The sequence below is a fragment of the Ceratotherium simum genome, chromosome 12, assembly GCF_057802395.1.
Source record: "Ceratotherium simum simum isolate JZ-2026a chromosome 12, ASM5780239v1, whole genome shotgun sequence".
In the NCBI taxonomy this organism is placed as follows: domain Eukaryota; kingdom Metazoa; phylum Chordata; class Mammalia; order Perissodactyla; family Rhinocerotidae; genus Ceratotherium; species Ceratotherium simum.
In genome coordinates this window covers 69,950,158-69,970,733 of record NC_141911.1, presented here as the reverse complement: position 1 = coordinate 69,970,733, position 20,576 = coordinate 69,950,158, and the positions used below count along the sequence as shown (strand labels likewise).

At 38.3% G+C, this 20,576-nt stretch overlaps 1 protein-coding gene across 1 annotated transcript in view; it reads right to left on the bottom strand.

The window, feature by feature from the left end:
- Nucleotides 1-4,978: 4,978 nt before the first annotated feature.
- COL25A1 (collagen type XXV alpha 1 chain) overlaps nt 4,979-20,576 on the bottom strand; it is a 445,780-nt gene continuing 430,182 nt past the window's right edge. Inside the window, exons 32-37 of the mRNA XM_087437749.1 lie at nt 19,042-19,095; nt 17,575-17,601; nt 16,567-16,620; nt 12,980-13,066; nt 10,528-10,566; nt 4,979-6,531 (exon numbers count right to left, since the gene is read on the bottom strand). Coding sequence (XP_087293875.1) covers nt 6,529-6,531; nt 10,528-10,566; nt 12,980-13,066; nt 16,567-16,620; nt 17,575-17,601; nt 19,042-19,095 — 264 coding nt within the window. The 3' untranslated portion in view covers nt 4,979-6,528. The remainder of the gene's footprint in view (nt 6,532-10,527; nt 10,567-12,979; nt 13,067-16,566; nt 16,621-17,574; nt 17,602-19,041; nt 19,096-20,576) is intronic.

Here is a 20,576-nt window from a genome sequence, read left to right as displayed (position 1 = left end):
TTATTGACTTCTCTTTTTGGACACCAAGAAGCTCAGAGCCATACAATTTTATGTCATATCTTTTCATTATAACTTTCTTTGTAGTCTTTAACTTTGTTTATATGTGGCTTTCTTGGTTATTTTAAAATTTATATATTTTAATTTCTTTATAAGTTCATTTAATTGGCCACAAAACTATGTGAAATGAAATGAGAGGATGAATTCATAAATAAATAAGCCATGTTTGCTTTCTTTGAATAATCCCCCTCAGGGTGATGAAGTATGTGGTGGAGGGGAGGTGGTTATTAGAGGCAAGGAGGCCAGTTAGAAAGTCCAAGAGAGAAATGGGGGAGCCTAAACCAAGGCCATAGTAATGAGGATGAGGAGAAGAGGGGTGGATCGGAGAGACACTTAGGAGGCAGAATGGAAGGAACTTGGTGATAGAGTGGATGCTGTATGTGTGAAGGAATGGGGAGGTGATTTGAGGTATGCAGTGTCCAGAATGATTCTGAAGTTTCTGTCTTGTTTGCTCGGCTGGCAGGTGGGGATGGAAGTTCACTCTAATATGGACATCTGGAAGAGAACCAGCTGTGAAGGTGAAGATGATGAGCTACCTGTGGGACATCAAGGTGGATGTAACAGTTGGTCTGGAAGTTAGAAGAAAATCTGCAATGGAGATAGAAAGTCGGTCTCTGCGGCACTGAACGAGCTTTCCTGGAGAGAGAGAGAGTGTGACAGAGAAGGGCAAAAGCAAAAGAACGCATAGGTCAGAGCCTGAGGATCATCCTCTAGTGATCAGGTAGAGGACAGAGACCTGGCAAAGGACAATGAGAAAGGAAAGTGAAGGAAACAACAAGAGCATAGCGGCATGGGAACCAAAGGAGAGAGCATTCAGGAGGGTGGCAGGGACCAACAGCGTCCAATGCTGCTGGTAAGAGGAAGAAAGATGAGGACAGAAGAGTGTGCTCTTTTAGTGAGGACTTGTAAATAATTGGTGACCTTAGTGGGGGCATCCAGTCATTCATTATTCAGTACACTTAAGTGACTGCTGTGTACTATATTCTAATCACACAATGATGACTGATTTAATGTGGTGGAGAGAAGAGTCAACTGGGAGTAAGAATTTTAATTCTTCAAGATGGAGAATTCTGGAAAACAAGTGAGTTGGAGGGGAAGCTCTGTCTGGAAGCATTACTATCCAATAAACATAAAGTACTAGTTTTTTTAGAAAATCCTCATAACTGGGAATGTGCACTAAGTTGAGTGGCGGCATTGCAATACTGTAGACGCACAGAATATAATTCTTTATGGACTAAGTTTAAATCAGAGAAAACAGGCCAAGGTGTTCATGAACATCAATAAAGCTTTATAACCATACAATTCATTACCATTGTTTGGATTAATATTGAATAATTACACACTTTTTACATTATGAAAATGTCATAAATAGTGTAAAAATAATTCTGAAGATCAACTTCTCACAAAGAACCCTGAAAACAAGTTAAAAAAGCAAATAAAAACATATTATAAACTGAACACAAGGCAAGTATCTCCAGACTTGGAGATCAAAACCCACACGCGTCTTCTGATTCCATGACGTCAGCTGGAGAAATTATAGTGAAACTGAATCAAGAAATCAAACAGGGAGAGTTCAATCTTTCAATTATTTACACTACTGAGAAAAACAGGTTTGTGCCATATTTACAGTGACAAGACACTACACATTCTTAGAATAATCAATTACATGAGACTGGCCCACAAAAACATTAAGAAAAATATGCAGTGTAATGCTTGCCAAAATATTTTTTGGCATTTTCCTCTTATTTTGTATTTATGTGATTTTTTGGCAATATAAAAATAGCTGCACATAGAGATGAACCTCAAAATGTAAAAAATACAAATAAAAATATAATATTTTCTAAAGGAAAATCAGATACATACATCTTTTAAAAATGTTATTAAGTTGCATGAAACATTTACAACAGTATAAAGAATATTCACCTAAATGTCAACAATATGTAAGACATTCTTTTGTGAATCAAATTTATTAATATTTCTGAGACGTGAGAATATCCACTGCATTTTGAGAAATGTTGATACTTTGTTAAATTACCAATAAATCAAACATAATAGGTAAGATTGAAAAAGTCTTCCTATTCCCAAAAGAACAGTTCTGTCAATAAGCAGCATAGAAAATCTTATACATTTAAAAAAAATCAGAAATGCCATTAAAATGTTTCAGTACTGGATTAGCAAAAACAAAATCCACTAAAAATTTAAGCTGGAAGGGTATCTCTGTCATCGCATATAGTAAATCTAGCCAATATGAAGATACTTCAACAAAAGTGAGAAAAAGTAGGGACTGAAGGTCCTTACATTCTAAAATAATTCAGCAGAATCATAATTGGTCAAGTATGTTAATTCCTCTAGGAATGAATGATTTCAACAGCCAAGATCACATGTGATTGTTCTTTATTATTATTTTTGAGAACATAAGATTAGGTTGATATAGACTTGACTTTCTAGAGATGGCAGGATTTTTATTTCTTTGTTTTGGTAGAAATTAGAAAAGTCAATTTTTGGTAATGTTAATTAATAATATAACTTGATTATCAAGAAATAGAGAAAAACAAGGTTTCAAATATCAGTATCAATAGGTATCAATATCTGCATGTTCCTATGATCACTCATTAGAAGATATTAAAACACCACCCACCAAACAAGCGTAACTTATTTCTGGGTAAGATAAAATATAGTGGCAAAAAAAAAAAAAAAAAAGGATGAAAAGTGGTGTTAACTTTTTATGCTACAACACTAACATTAAAGAAAAAAAAAAAACACCTTGGAAAATTAAGCACATTCACCAAGTGATAAAAATATAAGATACCAGACAATTTTCCATAGGTACTGACAGGCGGATTTGACCATTTTCCAAACTAGCAGATACATATATACATATAGTAGACAAAGGACACGTAGAATGAACTACTGGATGCGTAAGTTCTTACTGTGCCATCAGAACATCATGCACAGAAAGTAAATTCAAGAACAGACTTTTATTTTTGGTAGAAATTCAAGATATTCTAATTTTTTTTCTATAAAAACAAATAAGAAAGAAAAATCCTCCAAGAGTGCTTTCATAATGAAAATGAAAACTAGAAGAAAAATAAAGGCATATGTGTGTCAGGTACTCTATGAATCTGTGCAGACTTGTCTAATGCTGGTTTTGTCATGCTTAATCAAATTATATAAGCTAAAAAATGAGAATGAAAGTTTATAAAAGCATATGATAGATGCAATGAACATGAAATAAGAGGGTCCACGATCCAAGTAAATACACATCATCTACAGGTACACTGTTTTGTTTTGTTTTACATTAAGAAAGACTGGTCGTTGAACCATAATTATAGCAAATTCATGAAAATAAAATCACACACTAACAGTTTAGGAATGCTATTAAACAGAGAAATGAAATTATCCATAGTAGAGTTGCATTGTCCATAAAGAAAAAGAAAATAAATACATTAGCACCAACATGAATGCAAAACAATTTTAAAGCTAAAACACATGCCAATTTGGCATCCTTAAAAGATGGTTATCAGAAATAGAACCTGATCTTGCCTTGTTTCCAATGTGTCTTTCATGTATTTTTTCTCAATCTTCTATCTATCCAATAATATAAATTAAAAGAAAGAAACCTTTAAGAAAAATATGTATCTGCCAACACATATCAGCAGACATAATTCACTAGTTTATTCAGCAATTATTTGAGAATTCTCTGTAATATAGAGGACAAAATGGATGGCTGGACGCATCTTAGAAACTGAAAGTTTAAGATTACCTGTGGTGGTTAAGACCTAGTAATTCCACTGAACAAAGAGGAGTACCATCATCCCTTTGTTTTTCCCAAAGAAATAAATGTAACAGAAGTTTACAGCTTCCTTGAATCATCGAATAAAAGTCAATGTTCTCAAATCAGTTTTAGAGCAAACCCAATATACACATAGGACACAACAGTTTCCTTAAGGAGTGTTCAAAAAAATGTGTTTTCTACATAAAATATTTCTCTTTGATGTTGAGGTATTCTCTTTTGAAGCTGTGCAAGTTTTAAACAGCAATCCATCTCAATACCTCTTTCTACTAGAGGAGTAGAAAGAAAGGCAGGTAGGAAGAAATATAGCCACCAGATTTTTCTCAAGACACTACTGTTTGTTTTCCTGAAGAGACTGTAGTTTTACCCGCGTTAGTTCACTTTTCCAAATCATTTAAGACAAATTGTTTCAGACATTGAACAATACCTTCTCCTAACCACGTCACACAATAAATGGTTAGAGAATGCCCTCTGTTGTTTTAAAAATGCTAAATTGGCTTCAGAGTGTGGAATGTTACTAGAAATGTTACCAATTAGATTGATCTAATAGTTTGAACATCTTTCCAATCTTGAAAACTTAATGTAAATAAAAAGGCATTTTGTATAACTGAGCATTTGGTTATATAATATGAAAGAGACCATAAGGATCTTAGGATCCTCATCTTATATCTTAACCTTTGTTACTATAAGCCAATGATGAGCTGATTTCTCCTCTGGTGGTGAAAACCTATGCATAAAACTAGGAAATTTCCCACAAAATAGCGTTAGTCAGGAGGGAAATTAAATTGTCCCATGAGCTGAAAGAGTGACTACTCCTCATTGATGATGTTCCTCCTAATGTAACCCTTCCACTTCAAATAAGCCATTTAAAAACATGCTACCTACTCTTTACTGGGCAAAGAAATGCTCAGTCTAATACAGTTAGGTAACTTTTGAGCAAGTAGACGAAAAAAATACTCTCTTTATGGCAACTATATTTCACAGCTTTCTGAGATCTCATATTTGGTCTGTGCATAAGACAAAATTTTAGAAATGTAAAAAAAAAGATAAAGAAATCTAAATATAGACAAATTAGATCTAAGTAGAACTACAAAAAATAGAAATGAATTAATACTATCAAATGTGACCAAATCTTGATTTTATCTTAACTGATAATCACTATGTATGTTATATTCATCATATGAAAAAAGTCAAAAAGTACTGAAAAAATTGCTTCACTTTGATGCTTTACAATGACTGAACTGAAAGTGGAGTTTGTTTTACATTCTCTTCCATTATTTGGAACAAGAGAGGCATTCATAAAAGGCCATCTTGACTGTTGGGAGCAAGTTATTAGGATTTGAAGACTTTTCTTTAAAAAAAATTGTTCAAAACAAATGTGACAAGAACTGAAACAAATCTTTTCTTAATACTCCTGGGACTAAAAAAGAAAAGTACTAAAAAGAATGGAAAATATCCTTCTGTTTCTAGAACATTGTAGAAGATGTTTGAAATGGGTTGGAAGGCAGGGAAGCTCTCACACCAGCTCCGGTAGAGACCATAGGGTGAGTTCTCCTCCATCTTCAGGAGACGTTATGTCAGCCGAGCCCATCTTGGGACTTGTTACTTCTTCAGCGACCTGAGCTTTGGTGGGATGTACACACCCTTTGTCCTCAGCAACAGAGGCTGCCATTCCAAGAATCTCCTACCCAAAGAAGTGCTATATGCCTCAGCCATTTTCCAAAAGCACCCCTGGTAACACTTGCTAGAATTCAGTTTATTAAAAAAAAACAAACAAGTCTGCTGTTCTGGGTGCCTGCGGTCATAAATCTCTTTCCTACTTGGTCACACGAGAGACAGCGCAGGATGCTGACCTGGTCCTCTTCCTTTGTCTTCACTGCCAAGGGCAGCCCAAGGAAAACTGGCGCCGGCAACCAGCTCAGCCCCTTGATGTTTCAACCAAGGTGGCCCCGTGAGCCACAAGACTGGGAGCTCAGATCTGCAGTCAGGGACTGCAACTCCCTCAAAATACAAGACCATTTGAGTGTGTGCTCTCCATCACCTTATCTCTTTTTGGCAATCAGCCATGGTGTCACCCCCTTGAGATGACAAAAGAAATAAAAGCTCAGATGTGATCAAAGGACTCATCAAGCAGCATGCTAGCATCTCAAGGTGTACAACCAGGAGCCAGTATGGCACACGGCATGCTTTTTAGTCAGTTTCAGTGGGTGGTGTGGGTGTCAATCAATGCTAACAGTGAAGGTGAGTAGGGATGTGATGACAGACTCTAAATCAGTCAGGCAAGCGAGTACATTTTCATGGTTTTGAGTCCGTATTTGGTCACAATTTCATGTAAACTACTTCATGGCACTTTTTGTCCATGCAATTAACAAGCCTAAAGTAAGAAAATAGCAAGAACAATCATTCTCTATCGCTGATACGTCCTTATCAATACACATCTTCACTTAAGATAAAGAGACACTGATCTATATTTTTTGCAGGCTCCTCACTGGTTTCACATATTGCCCAATTTCAGATGTAAGTGAAGAAAAGATGGACATATGTTCTACTGCAAACAGGAAGAAGCAGCTATATGTAAACATATCTCAGACTTGTAAAATCTGCAATTCGGTTTTCAACTATAAATATAAAAAGTGGACCATTATATACACAACTTCATGCTCAGAAGGTTAGATTCATCACTGCAGAAAAACAAACAACAAAAAACACACATATATAGAATTAGTGGTCTAAGATAAAAAATTCCAAATTAACATTTAAGAAAACTGGTAGAACCCTGAATAGTTTATTTTTTGGGGGGTGGGGGTTTGTTTGTTTTTCTATCAATGAGCCAATTGATATGTGTTCTATACATTTTCTAAAACTCCAAGGTGTCATCAAAATTTCCACCCTAAGGTCAACCCACATTTTTCTTTTGCCACTGAGAAGTTTGTGGTGTTTGTCTCAGTAACTATTCTGGGAAAGCAGAAAATTAGGATTTTATCACATCTGTGCCATAATGAAAACACATGTCCTGTTTATAACTGACATAATCTTCTCCAAGCATTAAAACACACTGTGGAAAAGGCTGTGGATTCTGACCTCAGTGACGCTGTTTGCACGGCCAACCCCTGGCTGTAACACTCCACTCGCCTTCAGTTCCTGCTTCCTCTTCCCTGTGGCCAGCCCTGCCCTGCCGTGGATGGTGTGCAAGGCAAACCTGCTGCCATCAGGTCTTCAAGCTGTATTACAGGTTCCATTGTGACCTAAGGCACCATAAATCTCTGGCTCCTCGTTTTGAGCAGCTATAATTATTAAGGTTTTCCTAGAACTGACGTTAAGTCTGAGAGAACTGAGGGACAATGGTCTTTGAGGGATAAACTTACAGAGCAGATCTTAGAGATGTTGACTTTTACTCAAAAAAAAAAAAAAAAAAAAAAAACCCCAATGAGAAAAGTAGAATGACCTGTTCATTAATTAAAAACATTTGCTTTTCTCTCTCCAAGAAACATGGATGCTATTATTAGGTGAGCTTAAGAGGCCAGGTATCCTCTTAATCCAGGTAAGATTTTCGATCTTTAGAGATGTTTGCTCATTGTTTATGCAGGTCATGTCAATGCAGAGAATGATAGGAAGTATTCCTTTCTCCAAATGGAAGTAAGCATCTTGTTAGGCTAAATGGCCCCAGCCCCTCCACTGTGTGACTACTCGCTGCTCTGCACGTACTCTAAAAAAATTCACATGCTCTCTTGATTTATGGCCTCTGCTTATGTACGCACTCTCCAATAGCTTGTTAAATTAAAACTTTGTTCTATGAGTTTCTCTCCAGGAACAGGCTGACCACAGGCGGGAAACACACCTACAAGGTATCCATCACAGTGGACAGAAGAATGGAACAATGTGATGCCTGGAGCCCATCATGCCTGGCGACCAACATCCCTGGACCCCCTCCTCACTGCCCATTTTCCCTATATAACTGCCTCAAGAGTCTGTAATCCTTGAAGATGGTTTTTTTTAGACATTAGCCTGCCATCTTCCCAATTATGCTGGCTAATTGAATTAAAACTTCCTTTCTTGATCCCTAACTCATTGTGATTAATTGGCTCAGATCTTGGAGAGCAGAGCGAGCTCACTGTTCTGTATCACAAACTCGCACTTATCTCAAATTTCAAACAGGTGCATTTGTTGAGTACCAATGTTTTGCAAATAATCTACAGAATTTTAAATATTTGTCTTTTTTAGATTTTGAAACAATCTTAAAAATCTGTCACCTTTCTTTAGGAAGTTCTGCTGCAAACCTGTCAGCCTTACCTGGAAAAATAAAGTTTAGTGAAACATTAAAAAATATAAAGGCTATAGGTATTTTCCCTATTAATAGTTTTTAATCTTTGGATGAGGATGGATGATAACTTTAATGGCTTGTAAGTATTTTCTTAACCATAAATTCTGCCATTTCCTCACTGTATGAATTACACTGTGAACCAGTACATCATTATTCTTCCAAATTTAGAGAACTGAACTATGTCTAGAAAGAGAAGTGATTTAAACAAAGATCAAATAGCTTTGCATGAAAAAAATTTTTATTGAGAGAAGTATGACCAAGAGGACTCGTCCATTAAGCACAGTGATTTACACTGCGGCCACGACCTGAATTTTCAAACATTTCCCACTGTGCTCTGGAGGCTAACGCACACGACAATGTTCAGACGGGTGGTCCGTGTGAAGCAGGACTAACTAAAAGTAATCTACTAGCCTTCTTTCTAAAATATCATTTAAAAAATAATTTCATTTGACTAACACTGTATTTGAGACAGCTAAATTGACCACATAAGAGATTTTAGAACATTTCACTCTTCTAATTGTTTCTTTCTTCTCTTTTTTTTGAGGGGGTGCTGTTGGGAGAGGTTGACCACAACGATGTGCACCTGTGTGTGTTGGGGAGCATGGTGAGCAATACTGAAGTGTACCATTGAGTTATTATTCTTTGTATAAGATGCTAGAGTTAAAAGATCCTTAATCTTCCATAGAATATAGTGTCTATTCTGCGGAAAAATAAGTGCCTAAAAGGAAATTTCTGATTTTCTGATGCTGCTCTCATTACTACTAGGTTTGGCCATTTCAGGAATGATGAGTCCTTTGCTTGTTGCTGTTATTACTACATCCTCACAAAAAGAAAAGACCAAAAATGGTGTGAACCCGGGTTCTGAGAAGTGTCAGACGCTGGATAAAGGAAGCCTTTCCCATCTCCCTCTGTGCCAATGACTGTATTAAAAAGTCATTACAGTATTAGGTTCCAGGCCAAAGGTTACAGAGTAGATGGTAATTCCAGCTCAGGACAGTATGAACAATTCTGAGAAGAGGGGTGATGATGGTGAAAGGATAGTATTCTCAGGTGAAGGAGAACATGATGATTGGCTCGTCTTCCTGAGAACCACTTGACCTCAGATGAGATGGAGCTAATTAGCCGACAGGCTGAGAGTGGAGTAAGGGAAGCTGTAAATAAATGATGCCCCTGACAGGGAAGCCTTTTCTCTCCCAGGCCAAGTACTGCGAAAGGAGTTAAGTAAGAGAGCGAGGATCTCCTCACCAATGGGCTGACGAGACCAGAGGCAGCTACGGGCGTCCAGTTTCTCATCTTTCTGCGAGCCTATGTACTTTTGCCAATGAAGCATCCTGTCAAAAATGACTGGATAAGCCACAAGGTGTTAGAGAAAAATTCAAAATGATGACAGCAACGTATATACTTCACCCAGCTCATTTTTACACCGGAGGAACTCCTGTTTCCTTCAGTAGCACGTGCCAGTCCTTTATAATCAGGTTTGCACCATTAGTGTGTGAAGGTTAGGTCTTCTCTGACAGCACAGCGCATACAATCTGGTCCTTGCTTCAAGTTCCGCATTGCTCTCCACTGTCAACTTCTCCTGGTTCTGTGACACACTAGCTCTGCGTCCTTGAGTTCCTTAACCTCTCTGAATTTCAGTTTCCTCATCAGCATCAATGAGGATAATAATAGCCTATAGGGTTATTGTGAGATTAAACAAAATGATATCCCCTATATGAGAGGGCTTATCACACAGCCTTTGTACACAGAAGGTTCTGGGAAAGATAAGTTCCCTTCTGTACTGAACACAGACACAGGGCCCATGGGCAGCCATATGAAGAGGCTAGAAAAAATTGACATCATAAAGGATGCCAACTTAAATATAACCAGATTCTCCCAAATAAATCAAGACATCATTGAAGAAAAAAGGTCATGCTTACATTTTCTGCTCTCTCAGCTTTGTTACTAATATTGACAAGGTTCTACCATGTATTTGCGTATTTCTAAGTAATTGACTATAACTAGGGAAAGAATCACAAGTAAGAATACTTTTGAAGAGTAGGAGGACAAGGAGTTTATTGAGAGAGAAGCAAACTGTTATCAAGATGCGCTGACCCTTTCCATTCCAAAGAAAGCATTAGGTAGGGAAGGTTCCAAATGACACTGTTGGGAAGAACTGTTTTCAGCCATCAGTTTAGGAAGAAATCAGCAGTAAACATATTAATCGAAAGATATTCTGGAGAGGAAATCTGCTTTTTAATACCCAAATAACTTTCAGGAATGTCAAATTCAAAAGGTCTATTCTAAATGGAAAAGGCCAGGCCAGGTGAGGAGAAAGGGAGAGGGCTTCTTTTAGAAATAATTCCATAAAGCCTACCTTTTGCCAACAGCCAGGCATGGGTAATCCATCTGGCCCCTGGTTTAAAGAGAAGAATAAGAATTCCTTAGGCTCCACGAAAGTGATCATACTTCACAATTCACATGCTCAGAGGCTTAAAAAATGGACTTCTACCCACTAGATGGCTTTAGTCACAGGCATCTTTTTCTAATTATCAACTCCCAATAGAACACCCAATGTTAGTTAAAATGAAGAAAATTCAAATGTTTTCCAGAGCGAGCATGCCTTTGGAAAATACATAAAATATACAAAAAATTATGCCTAAGTTTGAAATAGTAATTTACAAAGCATTGTAGTCTACTCAGTTATACCTTTAGATAATAAATCTGTACTATTCCTCTTAATTTCATTAAAACACATTTCACAATTATCTTTATTAAATAAACTGAAATAACGTCTCTTCCTGGTCACTATGGTCTAGGGTTGAATGCATGATAATGATAAATAATAGATGATGAACCATTTCTATCTGAAGCTTATAGCTCTTCACATGCCAGTGTCCTTCATATTTCTATACTGAAAGCAGATACAGCAGAACATATTACATTAATTGAATTAAAAGATACACAGCTTCTCTATATCTCTATAGTAAAACATTACCCATAGCATTCATCAGTTTTCCTATTACAATTCTTCAGAAGCCAGTTAACAAATTCTGAAGAAATAAGAGATTCCTAAATGTTGTAAAATTTATTTTCTTTTAAAGTGAGCATTCTTCAGATACAAATGGTACAAAGAAAGCAGGAAGAGTAGGTATATTACGTGGCATGCTTGCATTTTCCCTCAACAAAACGATTGTAAAATATTATTTATTATCAATACCAAGCAAACAAAAGACTAGGAACTTAATATTGAGATTTTCTAATTGTAATTATTGACTGAATAAAAGTTTTTTCTACAAATACAATCTCTTAAAAGACTTGAGAAACATAAATTCATCTTTAAAGAATCATGCTTAGCACGGAAGAATAATATAAGAACATGCAGACCAAGTATAATCAACAACACAACCATAAAAAGTTTTCCTTTATATGAAATACATATGAAACATAAAATTTCCTTTATATGAAATGAAAATATGAATATACTTTCTTTTTAAATGTAAAAAAGAAAACACTTTGAAACAGCTTTATAAGATATCTGGGAAAAATTCGGTAATGCCAGATTGGTACAAGGAGAAGGATCACCCAGTAGAATTTTAGATTTTAGTATAAGGAGGATTTTGAGTTCATGCCAATGGAGATGGGGGGTTCTGTCTACTTCAGGAAAGTGAGTTTCAAAAGGAGAGACCATTAAATTGAGAGGGTTACGTGATACAGAAGAGGGTTTGGGCTGCAGACTATTACCATCTTTAGAAGCTCAGAGAAGTTGGATTTTCTTCCCTATGGTCTCTTAACGGCATTCCTCTGAATTGGTTGACTCTTGACCACAGAAGCTTAACTCTAGGTTTGGCCTAATTCACAGCCTGACAGAAATTTAGTGGAAGAGGCAAAACGCCTTTATACCTCTTAGAGAAAAATGTTTTAAAAGTTCAATTTAGGGGTAAAATCCAAAAGTTATGGCCTCGTTGTGCCTTTACATGGAAGATATTCATGTGATTTTAAAGTAATCTTTAAATATTTATCGAGTAAATTAATATTCCCCAGAATGTAGACACGGTGGTCGTGACAGTTGTGAGAACAAGGTCAGGAGATTAATTTGCAGGCGTTGGTAGAAATCCGTGCTTGCTCTCTTCAGTGCTGAGTTACTGAAGGAGCGTTCATGCACATGCATGTCGTGTGTTCATCACATAAAGCTTGCTCAGAAGCACCACTTTACAGTGATCGAGATGAGTACGTAATAAACAAAGGAACTGCATGCAGGATGGTAGGAAAGAGAAATACTGTACCAATTGGCAAGGGGCATCCAGCCCATCCAGGCCAGGCTGGCCTGGTTCCCCTTTTTCCCCCTTAACGCCACGGAATCCCTGTTTGTAAAGATTAACTCATAACGTTACTAACACAAGAAATCACTTAGGCACAAGTTCTGCTACAGAAATAACCACAATAACAGAAGGCTGGGAGAGGAGCAACTCTGGAGGGAAAAGGAACATGCAGTGAAGTTGGACAAAGTACAACAGAGCTTGACATATCCCATAATCAGGGCTTGTCTGGGGACGGCGACCTGCTCTTTTGAGCCACAGGGAACAGCGCAGAGTCCTCTCCCGCTCCTCCAGTCACGTTCCAGGTGCGCGTCAATCCTTGAGTGTTAAGAACCAGGCGGAGCAGTGGCCAGACAAGGTGTGGAACATACCAGGACAACCCAAGAGAGATATTTCTGGCATCTTCACGTCTAAGTGAAATGGCCCCAGTCAGAACCCCTGCTGCTGGGTCCCTCCAGCTTGCTCCTCTCCCAGCTCATCCCTTCACACGCGATCTACAGTCAGACGTACCAACGGGCAAGGCGCATCTAGTCCAGGGGCCCCCTGTTCGCCTTTCTCCCCTTTAGGCCCCTTTTTGCCTTTCTTTCCCTTTTCCCCCTGCGGATACAAGGGTTTAAATAAAAGACAGGTTTTATTTGGGGGGAAATAATGGTGATTCAAAAGGATGGTTTAGCCAATAAAAGTCTGGAAGGGCATTTACCACTGTTGTCTGGTTTAGGTAAGGCATGATATTATAAAAATAACTCATTTTCAGAGTGACAATGGATTTTGGGCAGCGATATATGGGATTTTATTTAAGATACTCAAGATCAAAGAAGGAGAGCTAAAAGACCGACACATCAGAAAGGAGGGTGAGTGCTGACTTAGACCCCAGGGCCAGAGTCCTGTGAATGCGGTGCTTCTGCCATGGATCTGCTGCGGATGATGGTACTAACTGCAACGAAGCTAGCCAGTGCTGGTGAAGTTCAGAGGAACAATGGATACTTCACCCAAATTTCAATACCTATGTACTTGCTTTTTTGTCTAATCCTATAACAGATGAAAGCTACAGTGAGCCAGAGGAAAAGGAAAGAATGTGAACAGCTTCTATCTTTTTGAAATGTATCCAATTTTATGACATTATTTTTTGTAGCTCTCATTAAAAAAATATTCACTGTATTCAAAATATGCTTCTAGGGGCCGGCCCGGTGGCGCAAGCGGTTAAGTGCGCGCGCTCCGCTGCGGCGGCCCGGGGTTCGCTGGTTCGGATCCCGGGCGCGCACCGACGCACTGCTTGGCAAGCCATGCTGTGGCGGCGTCCAATATAAAGTGGAGGAAGATGGGCACAGATGTTAGCCCAGGGCCGTCTTCCTCAGCAAAAAAAAAAAAAAAAAAAAGAGGAGGATTGGCGGATGTTAGCACAGGGCTGATCTCCTCACAAAAAAAAAAAAAAAATATGCTTCTATTTCTTTTAAAATTCTTTTTTTAGGAAACTAAAAGCAAATACTTTCCTTATTAAGTCAGGTAAACAAATTTAAAAAGTGCTAATACTTCTCAGCGATGCCAATTGGAGAAACAGACTTATGTATAAACCCAGAGATCTTCTTTAATTCACTCTTACTGATCTCATGCCAGGTGTTCACAATGGTAAATGGGTTTCCAGATTACAAGTAACAAAAGCCAAAAAAAAAAAAAAAAAAAATTCTGTTCAAGAGAGGAAAAGTAGTTTGGATTCAGTTGAGCTAATACTAAAAATGAGGTAGGCAGGATAATTACATAGTGGGAATGTAGCCATGGAAATTAGTATTTAGGAATCAAGGTAAAGGTTGTGGAAATCTGCATGGATCATAGGAATGGAGGAATTAAGGAAAGGAGGCAAAAGGAGGAGAAGGAAAGAATCCACCTCAGCTGTTTCACATTTACTTAAGTCTCTGCGTATTTATAGACAAAAAGTTGGTGCCAGTACAGAATACAAAATACTGTACAATACATATTTAAATTAGTGTATTCATCCTGCAATCAGGATGGCAGTTATGATAAAACTTAAAAATTTCAGAAAACAACATAAATATTCAAAGGTGAAAAGACATACACATAACAGAAATAGACGATAAGCATTCACACTAACACACTCTTTCTGACTGCACGAGTGAAAGCTCCCCATTTATCTCCTGTGTGCCAAAAAGATTGCTTCAGAAGGCTCAGAATCAAAAACACTTGGGTTTCTTTACTTTGGGGGAAGAGAGAAATTCTGTGTGGTTTAGTTGACCATGATCAAAGCCAAAGACCTGAGGAGCCAGGGTGAGATGGGACAGGTGTGACGGGAAGGAAGATGGGAGGGGCATTTGGAAGTCACTGCTCACTGCTGCAAGATGAATCAACAGGCTTCCTCGGCCAATAACTTCAGTGCCATGACATAAAACAGATTTAAACTTGTTTGGGGGAGCTCTTTCCTCCCAAGAGGCAGTGGACTCCTCTTCACATAGGTGAGACTGACACCAGGCGTGCTGGGTATTATTAATTTAGAATTCAATTCACTACTTGGTTGGTAAGTCAACTCAGATTAATCACTCAATAGAAAAGTGTTGTCATATGGATGTTGACTGTAACAGGCTGTGGGAACCATTTTTCAGTAATATTTTAGTGAACCTCAAGCTTTATGAACAACAGACACTATTGTACAAAGAATAACACATCAGTGTTACTATTAATCAACATAGTTTTGTAACAGCGATTTCCTATGCAATACAAAACCATCTGTCCTTGTGGCTATGAGCACATGAGGGCTCTTGCTAATTTTCATCTCCTATGTCCAGGAATGATATACATAAGTGTTCACATTTAGATCTAATTTTCCTAAATATAAAACTTCTAGTCATGGAATCTGAAATATGGAAATATTTTTGTATGGGTGGTTAAGATTATTCTGAGGATTAAGTTTGTATCTTTATGTTTTCATAAGTTATAATACTGGTAATTTCTTTGTTTAAAAGATCATTAAAATGAGCATCCTCATACTGGTGACATACTTCTGAGTGAATAAGATTTTGGACTCGTACAACACATTAGGTAAATATAATATAAATGCCTATAATCTTTAAAGCACACACCTTGGGCTAAAAGCTTGCATGTACAACTTATTTCAAACGTATATTTTATGGTTAGAATTTATAATTCAGAATAAAAGAACTTTATGCCTCAGTTTCCTTGTCTGTGAAATGAGGACAAAAATAGCACTGGCCTCAGTGGGGTGTTGTGAGGATTAAAAGACTTATCTTATGTAAAGCTCTTGGGAAAACACATAATCAGTGCTAAGTGTGACGATACTGGTGATGATGACGATGGGTGCTCACAGGAGCTCCCTTACCAGTGGGCAGCTAAGTGATGCCCCAGGTCTGAAGAGTACACAGCAGGCTGAATACCCTCTTTCTTTGACAAATTTCATTTGGCCTTGCTTTCTAACAGCTATGAACTTCACTGTTAAAAGAGAATTTACAGGGTTTTGAAAACATTGTGTTGTTAAGTAGAGCAGGACATGAATTAATCTGAGAAATAGACGTGGTTTAAATTTTAACTGTGAAAGTGCAATTCCAGCCACTCTAACCTGGACTCACTGGGGTTTATCACTCCCACTGCTTGTCTTTCATTTTCCAATCAAAAAACCAAGATACAGGACATCTCTTCTGTGTCTCTACCGGGAATGTTGTGAAGATAAACAAGATGCTGGCTTTACTAGGTTAGGGAGCCCTGCTGGAGACCAGTGAAGGTGGTTCTATTTAATTTTACTTTAATGTAACAAATGCCGTTTTTTTTTTTCATTTTCAAGAATCTCTGGACATTATATCTTTCAAAAAATCGGTGTCGAGTAGTCGAAAGATTATAGCCTTGATATCCAGGGACTATAATTTTTTTCTTCTATTCGGGACAGTGTCCTTATTTCTAGCGGTGTAGCCTTCTTCCTTCCTCTGTGAAGACCTGATTCCTCAGATCAGACATCAGTGTGTTTTTGGAGCACAGGATGGAGAAAGATTAGATGTATGAAAGAATCGCACAGGCTCAAGAGCAAAGCAGACAGCATGAGAAAATCAACCAGGCACAGGCGAGGATGGACAGGTCACCTTTTCTCCCTTTTCTCCCAGATCACCCTTCTCGCCTCGTGGACCAGGGAAGCCCTACAGGATAAAAACAAACCACAAAGATCTATTGATGTAACTGTGGCAAAATCATTTTGGCAAAAAATGTAAGGTTTCATGTTTCTGAACACAAATATAAAGAAAAATGGCATGCCCAACAATCTCAAAACTTAGATAGGTAAAGTAGCACTTAGAAATCACAGTTTTCTAACATCTCAGTTATCTATATACTACAGGTTTCTTGCTTTTTCTCCTAAGAAATGTATAGTGGAGAGAATTTCAGAATCCTAGTTTGAATCCTGGCAAGTTCACTGATTTGTGTGGCCTTGGGCAAAACACTTACCTCTCAGCACTTCAGTGCCTTAACTGTAAAATGGGGTTAACGATGCCTACTACACAACCGTTTCGAGAGTGTTGACTGCGATGATGTATATCCAGCGTCAGAATGATGCCTGCGCACAGCCGGTGCTCAGTGAACAGTGACTACTATCACCTTTGTATTGTTGTTGTTCACATAATACAGGATGAGCATTTCAAGAGGCATTCACTTTTGACATTCTCTATTTTTATAGAATTATGTTATTATAAGATATATAGGGACTTTATGCTAAAAGAAAAATGTATTACATAACAGCTTTGAGAACAGACATAATATACCATTCCTTAAGGGCAGCATGTGAAAGATATTTCAACTTTATGCATATTTTCACATAAGTGGTTCAACTGCAGATGTTAAGAGTGTCCTTAATTTGGGAAAGTATTTTGAAGTGCCACTACAACTGTCAGTTATAAATTTTATACCAGCAACTGTGTTTTTTCTTTCATATTTATCTCAGGCAAACATTAGTGGTGTATTTTCTGTTGTTGTCTACATGCACAGCAATATATGCTGTATGCATAACTATGTGCACAGGAAAAAAAATGCTGTTATTGATGATGGAGACCATCAGCATCCATTATAATAGGAAGATGTTTATTGTCCATACTACTTACATCAAGACCAGGCTCTCCATCTTTCCCCTGCCAAAGAACCACAGTAGCTCCATTAGCGTTCCTAAGCTTCATGAATCAGTTACTGTTTTATTTAAGGCCTCCTGGACATGCAACACTAGTATTAGTACAACTACTTCAGAAATGTGAAAAGGATTCTCTATTGATTAGTAATACCAATTTCTTTCATTAAATCAAGTGAAGTGACTGTTAGTGTTGCAGTTCAGTGTCATGAAAATTTTTTATTATATATTGGGTTAGTCTGTTATTTTGCCAAAGTTTAATGCTTGGTATCTAAGTTATCAATCCAGGAGTAAGTTGAAAGCAAAAATACTATATAGTTGACTTAAAAACACACCAGCATTAATAGAGTATGCAAATCCATGTTAATTTAATTTGATAACTTAGTAGTTAGGAATGTGAAAACTGTTATTGTTAAATATGGTTTTAACTTCGCTAGATATGCACTTTGTCTATAAACATTGAGGGTATGAAGTTCACAACTTAAAACTGTGTTTAGGTAAGCTTTGTAAATGAATGATCCTAAATATAAAAGGAGTCATGAGACTGTTGTGCAAGGATGATAATTCACCCCGTGGTGCAGGTTACCAGGCCAATGACCCTATTGTGTCACACAGAGGATCCACCCAAGGTGACGGAGAGGTTGTTTTGATTCCGTCAATTAGATTTTGAAATCAAAATCAGCGTGTCTTTGAGCCCCGACGTCATCATGGTTTAGGTTTATTATTTCGGTTCCTAAAGACCGGAAGGTACAGGTGTGTGGAAGGTGCATGAGGGTTGAAAACCTTCACAGTACATGCTTCTGCTGTGGTCCTACCCCACCCACTCAATCACCTATAATTACCCCAAAGCTAACGCTCTGAAGTAAACCTGGGCCTCAATTGGAAGTAATTGAGAATTTTCAGAAGATGGAAGACCATAAACATTCTATGTTCTGAAGATCACTTAACACAGTAACTTCGAGAAGGTCAGAAACATCAAAGTTGTCCTAAACATCAATTTGAGAAATCAAGCGTAGTTTCAGTAAATAACCTATGTGAACAGATAAAGTCTGAAGAAGGTTGTTTTAGATAAAGATTCCACTTCCAGTTTTGGGACAGCGACCTTCCAAGGAAGTGCCAATTACGGGCGTCCAATCAGATGGCACAGGGAGGACATCATCTGACAGTGGGAACCCGCTTTCAGGATAGTTCTGTTTATCTCCTGGACATCCTCTGACCCTCCCAACTGCGGGGAGTGTGTGGGTGTGTGTCTGCACGTGAGTGGGAGACGACATGAATATGCCCCATCTCTGAAAGACGTGGTGACACTGGTGTTGTAGAGAATTAGTGGATTGAGCCTTGTTCCTTGAATGCGATTAGTCCACCCCACAAGGGAAGGGTTAACCGTGCCAGTGCCAGGTCATCTATGCATGCAGAAGGGGGACCACACCCGAGAGAGAGAACTCACAGGAAGACCGTAAGGCCCTCTGGGTCCAGGCTCTCCCATAGCTCCTTTTTCACCCTAAAATGAAAGGCGGAAAGTTCAATCATACACAAATGCCTATATTCACGCACTTTCCCTAATGGTCTGTGTACATAACCTCTATTTAAAGTACCATTCCATCAAAATTCTGAAGATTCAGGCACTTCCAGGGTCTCTGCCAGTAATATAGCAAAAGAAATCCACATCAGCATGTTTTACCAAATCACCTTTGAACACGGGCAGTAGGTGAGGCTGCTGCCGCCCAGGTGTGCAGAAGGACTTGCATCTCTAGGAGGCTGGACTTGGGTTTCTTTGGTATTAGTGGGAAACATTTGTTTGTCACTAATTATTTTGTTTCTACTTTTTTAAAAATGTAAGAATAAAATACCTTTTTTTTTTCCTATCAAATGTTTCTTCCTTTCACCCTGGCCCTTCACTAGCTGTCACATCACGGTCCTCACAGCGGGAGACACAAGCCTGCTGTAACCTGCGTACCCTCTGCTGAGCCCTTGCTAGGATGTGCACTTTAGGGTTCAGGGCCTCTGGCTTTGTTCCCCACTGCACCCCCACGCCTTATGATAGTGTCTGGCACATCAGTAAATATTTGTTGAATTCACAAATCAACTCAAATCAATACACTCATGCACATGTTTTGCTTTCTTTCTGAAAAAGGGGATTTAAAAAATTATGCCTTCTACTAAATGCCTGATAAAGTAGGTATGTATTACCTTTAAACAGAATAGCTTGCCCTGGCTTAAATGACCATCTTGAGCGCTTATAAAGAGTAAGTGTAATTGGAGGTGGTCCCATGGATATTAAATAGTTGTGACAATAAAGAAAGAGATGCTTTGCACTTCAAGTAGTGTTTTCTTCTGCTGCCATCTCCAAAATTAAAGTGTTCACCAGAATTTAGCACGAAACTTCAGGAGTCACAGCGATGTTTATGTGAGGGGCCAAACAGAAAATATTGCCTTCTTGTATCACACCCACCCCTGAGGCAGTTTGCAGGCGAGCAAACAGTTTGCAGGTTTGCTACATATTCGTTTGCCAGTGACTGCTTCAGGAGTGGACACATGACCTGGCTGTGGCCAATGAGGTGCCCTTTGGAAGCCACAGGGAAGGTTTCCTCAGGGCTAAGGAGGAGATGGTCCCTATGTGTGTCTGACGGCCTCACTGGAGGGAGGTTTGGAACCACTGTGACCAGCTTGCCTGTGGTCAGAAGACAAAGCCAGCATGCGGAAAAGGCACAGAAGCAAAGCCTCAAGTCCTCCTTCGAATATTCAGTTATATAAAACCGTAAGTTTCCTTATTGTTTAAGCCATTTTGAGTGGGGGTTCTGTCTCGTAAAGCCAAAAGCATCCCAATGGTCCCAGCTTGAAAACTTTTAGGAATGAAATATTAACACAGGGGTTTGAATGTGTAACTTCTTTTCCTGGATTAAATAATTCCCCAAGAACTCTCGAAGCTCTCAAATTTAACACCCTCTACAGAGTTCCTATGCAGTTACTAGGCCAGATGAA